Source organism: Triplophysa dalaica, chromosome 17 (assembly GCF_015846415.1).
Source record: "Triplophysa dalaica isolate WHDGS20190420 chromosome 17, ASM1584641v1, whole genome shotgun sequence".
NCBI lineage: Eukaryota > Metazoa > Chordata > Actinopteri > Cypriniformes > Nemacheilidae > Triplophysa > Triplophysa dalaica.
In genome coordinates this window covers 5,628,163-5,635,053 of record NC_079558.1, presented here as the reverse complement: position 1 = coordinate 5,635,053, position 6,891 = coordinate 5,628,163, and the positions used below count along the sequence as shown (strand labels likewise).

Here is a 6,891-nt window from a genome sequence, read left to right as displayed (position 1 = left end):
AATAAAAGCTACTGACATACAAAAAGATGTTATGTCTATTGAGCATTGTTTATTTCAACATAATTAAAACTCTACCATCAAATATAGGCACATTTATTTTTTAGAGATTCACAAATGCACATGTTTATCCAAGAAAGAGTTCCACATACAATTGCTTAACTACACACCAAATAGCTGTGAATCACGTTAAGGTTTATAAAGCAAACCTGGAATTGCAAACTTTAAGGGTTAACTGACCTAGATTAACATGAAGTAATCCAGAGATTAGCACTAATCTGAATCCATGACCACCACTAGCTACTGTTTCCTTAAGCAGAACAGATGCATGTTCTTCTTGGCCTTCAAATATATTAAAAATGCATTGTGTTAGAACCTATGAAGATTTACAACTATTTAAACTGCCTATTAAATTGGTTTAGCATATTATTTATTATTCCTTAAAAATAGTACCAACACACTAATAGTGTTCTATAATTGTCAAGTAATTCTGAATACTTTGATTAACTTGCTTAGGTGTGTCCATTATGGTTGGAGCTATCAGAAACTCTTTTGTCCAATGATAGAAAACAGAAAGCTAACGTTTGAGTGATGCCTAGGCAAATTAACTCATTTTCTTACACTTTGTGCATTAGTGGTGAAATGTAAATTTCAAATCATCAAACTGCCAGTGTTTTGCATACAAAAGTAGATGTTTTGATGGAAGAGAATGCAGTATCCTTGTGAACCGTGATGAACTTGTCTAGATACCCCTATAAATAAAAGTTTTATTTTATGCAAATGTATGTGTCAAACATATACAGTTGCCCCAAACACATACTGTGAGTCTGCACCAAATGACACTGCATCTGTCATTCTTTAAAAAATCATTATGCAGCATCTTTGTCCGACACAGTATCTGTTGTGTCCCCAGAGCCCTGCTGTTTGACATACTGCTGAAGCAGCGCAGAAAGATGGGCTGGATGACGATGTAAAATTGAGACAGTCTGTGAGGTCATCATGGTAAGACCACTAACCAGCTCACCATGTATGGTTGTCATAGAAGGGAGTTTGGAATAATTGAGAATGCCTTGATACGACAGCAATGTGTTCTCTATACAAGCTCCTGAAAGGAAAGGTTTGAGAAAGCGCTTTGTTAGACCATAACAACCTTCCTAAAAATCCTTTATAAATAAATGTCAATTCAGTGCATAATATGACAGATTTACCTAGAAGCACCATCTGTGGATTGCCCCTCAACACTTGCAGCATTTCTTTAACTTTTGGTTCTTTACTAACAAATATGACAGTCTGGCCAATTACTAGAGGCAACATGTTTCTATATATACCGTCATTGAGGAAGGACCTCATCACCTGCAAAGAATCACAGGTAGAATGTTGGTACGGAGCTTTATAAATTCAGTTCCAGCCATTTAATGTGACTGAACAAGATGTATTCTAAAAGAGGTAATATAGGACCGCACCAACCAAAGATGCGGATTACCATTACCTGGTTAGGGAAGAATTTAACATTGATTGTGTGTTTTTTCAGTCTGTGTTTTAGAAGTTGCATGTCTTCTGCATTGGAAGCGTTGTTCTGGACCACAGCAATCATCTTACATTCCTTAAACAAGGTTTCCAGGTCTTTCCTCAATAGAATGGCCAGGCCACTTTCCTTAAAGGGACAGATGTAAAATTCATTATAACAGCTTCTCGCTGACAGCTGCATCTAGTTCTATCAACCATTAATTTAAACCACTGAAAACAAAGTTTATATTAAGAATTCCTTTCTGTATTATACCTTTTACACAACATCAGTTTAAAAACTGTACAGGTTTAAACATACAATTTAAGCCATAGTAACAGTTCACCTCTTCAATCTTTCTAACTCGTGGAGTCAGAGCACCAGGAGGAGCTACTGGCGTAGGAGGAATGTACTCTGTGACAGCCATGAGTTTCTGCTTTATAATGTGCATTGGCCTTCTGTGGCGTGTGACTGCTTTTGAGCCATGACGAATACTCTGGGTTATTGGCACCCATCCTGTGGTAATAAAGCAGGCATATAAGTAAGAAAACCATTGATGCAGTAATGACACATTTTTTTAAAGACCATCATTATTGTAGCACAATTAAGACAAGTTATTGCAGAAACTGTACTACAATGGCCATAACAGAGTGGATGAGAGGTGACAAGCATTTAATAATAATGTTAAGACATAACTTAAAAAACATACATCTTCAATAAATTACAATACACAGTCATAATAGGAGACCGTAGATCACATAAAAATTGTAAATCAGGCAACATCTCAACTATAGTGCATGAACGTTAACAGTAATGATGTTGTGCAGTACCACAATCTAGACGTATATTGTCTCTCAGCTACATTTTAACCATTACGCGTTTATAGCATAAACATAAATCGCATACATAATCTGACATATTAAATTATTATAGTACTCAAGCTAGTAATTATTTAAAAACAGACATTTACCCGCTTTTGGAAGAAGCCTGCCACACAAGGTCGCTGCCATCTTTATCCGGATGTGACGTGTGACAGTAGGTCCCGTCATGCTTTCAAAATAAAGGTTCTATGTATAACTCTTCTCGGACATTTAAATGCTTTTTGCTAAATTATTTAATGAATGTCCATGAAGAAATACATAAACACCTTTTTTATTTTATTCACGGCGAATTTAGAGTATTATTTAAAACCGAGCTTTCGTAACATTTTACGTAAGAGCGTTGTGACGCAAGAGGGGTTGTAGACATGCGACTTCTCTTTGGTGTTTGCGCGTCACGAAACATTGGCAATATTATTAAGTGTTTTAAGCCCCGTGTTTCCCCGGCAACCCGTGATCGCGCATTAAATACCTCGTTTGTGTGCAGAAAATATACGGACAGAGGTACCAGCATGGATCTGAGTAACATGAGAAAAAGCTATAAGAGCGACCAGGAGGTGAGATTCAATATTTTGTATACGCAACGTTATGTGGACTTATATATTCATGACCTCAGACCCTGTTCATAAATGAAGACATGGCACAGGTCATAAGTAGTGATTTTGTTTACAATAAAGCCTAAGCACGGAGTCAAGTCCAATTGTTGTGCAATCGTATTAAATTGATAATTGTGTTTATGCATAATCAATTGTACCTTAACTGTAGCCCACCAGAGCTCATAGAGTCTTTGTAGGCCTTTGCATGTGCTTATGATACACAAATGACATACTTCATGTAGAAAACTGTCATTATCTTCACATGTTCTTCAACAGTGTTTTGAGGAGGACCAGCTTGCTTCCCTAGATCCAATAAAGCAGTTCGGGAACTGGTTTGATCAAGCAACTAAATGCCCTGAAGTTGGGGAAGCCAATGCTGTGTGTCTTTCAACAGCCACCAAGTAAGAATCTCGGTGAACCAGTAGTAGCGGTCAATGTACAGAGTAATATATTCATATACTGTTATTGAGTAAATCCATCAATACGGCACTTGTACATTTTCTGTTTTGTTCCTCTGCCTCTCTTAAAGAGATGGCCGTCCTTCTGCACGCATGGTCCTTCTGAAAGGTTACAGCGAGGAAGGATTTCGCTTCTTTACAAACTACGAGAGTCGGAAAGGTGCAGAACTGGTAAGTCTTTAAAACGTCCTTTCATACTTTTAGTTTCTTAAACTGCATTTTCAGTCAATGTCATATACATTTTTCTTTTCCGTTTATATAGGAAAGTAATCCCTATGCCTGTCTTGTCTTTTATTGGGAGCCTTTAAATAGGCAGGTGAGCATTTCCTCTGTTTGGACATTCTGAATTAATTGGATGAAAGACCCGAGTGTCCCTCTAAAATATATAGTTTTCATGTAAGGTTTTGTGTCCCAGGTTCGCATTGAAGGCACTGTAGAGCGGATCCCGTATGATAAGTCGTGTGAATACTTCCACTCCAGACCCAAGAGCAGTCAGATCGGCGCTGTTGTTAGCAGGCAGAGCACAGAAATCCCGAGCAGACAGGTGAGCTGACTCTCGCCACCATATATTTAAGCATTTGCTATTCACACCATAAATGCTATAAATTTTCTCCTGCTTTGATACGGCACGCGTTAATTGGTTTATTTTTGTGTGTTCCCCTTGAAGTACCTGAGAGACAAGAATGCAGAACTTGAAGAAAAGTACAAGGACACAGATGTGCCAATGCCAAGTTACTGGTGAGCCTTCTAAAATGATGTCATCCGAAATACTTTACTGTGCTTGAGAAAATCCCTGATCCTTATCATAAGGTTAATCGAAGCTGGAACGCAGATTAGAGTAGTTTTGCTTATTCATGTACTGTAAAAATCTGTGTTTCTACTTAAGCGTGTGTTTTTATTTTTGGGCTGTCTTTACAGGGGTGGATACATTGTCAAGCCTTTTCTGATTGAGTTCTGGCAGGGTCAGACTAACAGATTACATGATCGAATAGTCTTCCTGAGGCCGAAAGAGGGAGAACCTCAACTTGGGGATATGCAGCATCAGGCGGATGGGGGGTGGGTATACCAACGGTTGGCCCCCTGACCAAGTGGATGGTATGGAATCAAGGTCATCGTCTGTGACATCATTACAATCATAATTTGGTATAGGCAGTAACTGACAAGTAACAACATGTAAACTGTATTTATTCTACTGTACATGAGTACTGTCCTGAAGGAAGGTTTGACAACTGAAGATGTGATTTTATGAAAATGAATCATGCTCATCGTTTGTCATTCACCTCAACACACTTTTAAGTGCAAAGTCTTCAGCTTGTTGTTGATTAATAATTGAAAAGCATAGCCGACATGCCGTATTAACTGTAAATATACAGTTAAACTTAGCCTTTGGACCGCTGTTAAAACAACAAAACACTTTCTTGTGTAAACCTTGTCCTGTGACTGAAATTGTATTTGTTTATTGCCCTGATATTAAACACATCTTTAGATCATAAATACTCATTGTGTGAGTTCATCTGTATCAGTGGATTTTCTAGCAAATGTCCAATATGTGAGTTCACTGATAGTTCACCCAAAATTGAAAATTCTGACATCATTTACTCACTCTCTTGTCATTTCAAACCTGTATGACTTTCTTTCTTCAGCAGAACACAAAATAAGATATTTTGACAAATGCTGCTAACCGGCATGCGTGCCATGGATGTTCGGTTAACCAACTTTCAACAAAATATATTCTTTTGTGTTGTGCGGAAGAATAGAAAGTCATACAGGTTTGAAATGACAAGAGAGTGAGTAAATTATTTCAGAATTCTCTTAAGAACTTAAGAACTGCCCGTGCCAAACGTGAGTTGTGTTAAATTTGTTAGTCTGTTTGCTGTAACTCTGTAATATAGTGATGACTGGTAACATGAACCTGTTCTGTAACAAAGTTGAAACGGTGAAGAAAAAAGTAATAAACTTGTATAGAAATGTACTTATTCAGCAGTGCCATTGTGTTATTTCACCAGCAGATGGCAGCGGCTTCTACACAACTTTGTGTGGCTTGTCCGCTACAAGATTTTCATTTGTATTCAAACACAATCACAACTCAACGATGACAATTAAACATCTTTATTTAGCATATTTTAACAATAGCTCTTATGTTTTGCAGGAAACAATAGACAAGTACAGATTAGGCCAATTAAAACTGTTGTGGTAGTTGGAGGTAGGCTATAGTCTTATCTGCTTTTAGCTCTCATATGACTTGACTATGGCTGTCCACGCCCCGGTTGAAACTCTTTTATTGAAAGCTAATAAAAAACATAGATAAAGGCCATATGTACAAATGAAAGTTCATCTGAATCATGTATTATCATTTCAACCACAGAACATTTCTTAAAAACAATACAAAATACACATCATCAGGTGATAATCAAAAGGCTCAGCAGTTTTTAAAAAACAAAAGTGTCCTTCAAGCCTGTGATTGGTTACTGTGTGCAATAATGTGCTAAGAATTGTATGACCATCTTCTTAATGCAATGCAAAAATAATGGAAAATGCTATTTAGATTTTTGGGAAGGGAAATTGTGATGTCTTTAAGACTTTTATGTGGCCCACGGAGATAATATCATACTTAATGAGCATGACAACACCATGTTTAGTGATTACATAATCTGTGAATTTTTTTGACAATACAGTTTCTGTTGCAGTTTCTTCCATGAATCAGTAGTAAATTCCCTGGTATTGCCTGAACGGAGCACCAAAAAGTCTTGTAGGGACAAACGTCATGATCCCATTTAATGTAAATTGTTTTATAAAATCTCTCATAATAGGGATGCGTTAATTTTCCACCACTTGGTTCTTATCTTTTCGAGCTGATTCAGGGAAAAGACCAGGGTTCTCCGCCAGAGTCGCTCGAATCTTTTTCTTCTCTTTGAACCGCCCAGAATGGGAGACTTTCACATGACGACCCTTTGTGGCAGATTTGTCCACAATTTTTTCCAATCTGGCATCTAAATTGTTATCCGCGGCATCATTGCTTAATTCCTTATTTCCATTGTTGGCGGTGAGGTCAGGAGGTATCTCGTACAAGACCTTCGCCTCTGATTTCTTCTTCCGCAGGAAAGTCAGCTTCCACCATGCAGGGTCGGCCATGACAGTTGCAAGGGGGGGGTGATGGCAAAGAGGCCTGTAACATGGGTACATATTTGTTAAGTATGTTAAAGCGACGCAGACTACATATCAAAACGTTCCAAGTAAAACTACAGAATGTAACAAACGCATCATTTAACAATGAGTCCACTGTTTAGTTGTTCATGCAGTATCTCCCTCCAAAAAACATTATGACTCTCATTATGATGAGATTATTGCTCTTTTATGGCTCAGGACGTCTCCGTCATGTTTAGTATATGTTTTAAGTTTTAAGTTTCTCCTAAGCGGTGTTAACAGTGAGACAAAGCTATAAAATAAATGTGTGTAAA

The 6,891-nt window shown here is 37.7% G+C and overlaps 3 protein-coding genes across 3 annotated transcripts; 1 reads left to right on the top strand and 2 right to left on the bottom strand.

The window, feature by feature from the left end:
- Window positions 1-77: 77 nt before the first annotated feature.
- Window positions 78-2,559, bottom strand: mrpl10 (mitochondrial ribosomal protein L10). Its single transcript, XM_056770671.1, has 5 exons — window positions 2,472-2,559; window positions 1,848-2,017; window positions 1,487-1,651; window positions 1,206-1,350; window positions 78-1,102 (listed from the first exon to the last, which is right to left on the bottom strand). The coding sequence occupies exons 1-5, from the start codon at window positions 2,548-2,550 to the stop codon at window positions 867-869; spliced, it is 795 nt and encodes a 264-aa protein (XP_056626649.1). The 5' UTR covers window positions 2,551-2,559; the 3' UTR covers window positions 78-866.
- A 37-nt stretch (window positions 2,560-2,596) lies between these two features.
- On the top strand, window positions 2,597-5,405 carry pnpo (pyridoxamine 5'-phosphate oxidase). The gene is made up of 7 exons (XM_056770670.1): window positions 2,597-2,936; window positions 3,252-3,376; window positions 3,505-3,604; window positions 3,696-3,749; window positions 3,849-3,977; window positions 4,101-4,171; window positions 4,352-5,405. The coding sequence occupies exons 1-7, from the start codon at window positions 2,748-2,750 to the stop codon at window positions 4,515-4,517; spliced, it is 834 nt and encodes a 277-aa protein (XP_056626648.1). The 5' UTR covers window positions 2,597-2,747; the 3' UTR covers window positions 4,518-5,405.
- Window positions 5,406-6,250: 845 nt separating this feature from the next.
- Window positions 6,251-6,565, bottom strand: prr15lb (proline rich 15 like b). Its single transcript, XM_056772031.1, has one exon. The coding sequence runs from the start codon at window positions 6,563-6,565 to the stop codon at window positions 6,251-6,253; it is 315 nt and encodes a 104-aa protein (XP_056628009.1).
- Window positions 6,566-6,891: the final 326 nt, after the last annotated feature.

Excerpts from the sequence above, each read along its gene's own strand:
- mrpl10 (XM_056770671.1), bottom strand. The coding sequence starts at position 2,550 with ATGACGGGACCTACTGTCACACGTCACATCCGGATAAAGATGGCAGCG. Across the intron at positions 1,652-1,847 it reads GAGTTAGAAAGATTGAAGAG|GAAAGTGGCCTGGCCATTCT; the intron begins GTGAACTGTTAC and ends TGTCCCTTTAAG. Across the intron at positions 1,351-1,486 it reads TTAAATTCTTCCCTAACCAG|GTGATGAGGTCCTTCCTCAA; the intron begins GTAATGGTAATC and ends GATTCTTTGCAG.
- pnpo (XM_056770670.1), top strand. The coding sequence starts at position 2,748 with ATGCGACTTCTCTTTGGTGTTTGCGCGTCACGAAACATTGGCAATATT. Across the intron at positions 3,750-3,848 it reads GGGAGCCTTTAAATAGGCAG|GTTCGCATTGAAGGCACTGT; the intron begins GTGAGCATTTCC and ends TTTGTGTCCCAG. Across the intron at positions 3,978-4,100 it reads CAGAAATCCCGAGCAGACAG|TACCTGAGAGACAAGAATGC; the intron begins GTGAGCTGACTC and ends TTCCCCTTGAAG.
- prr15lb (XM_056772031.1), bottom strand. The coding sequence starts at position 6,565 with ATGGCCGACCCTGCATGGTGGAAGCTGACTTTCCTGCGGAAGAAGAAA.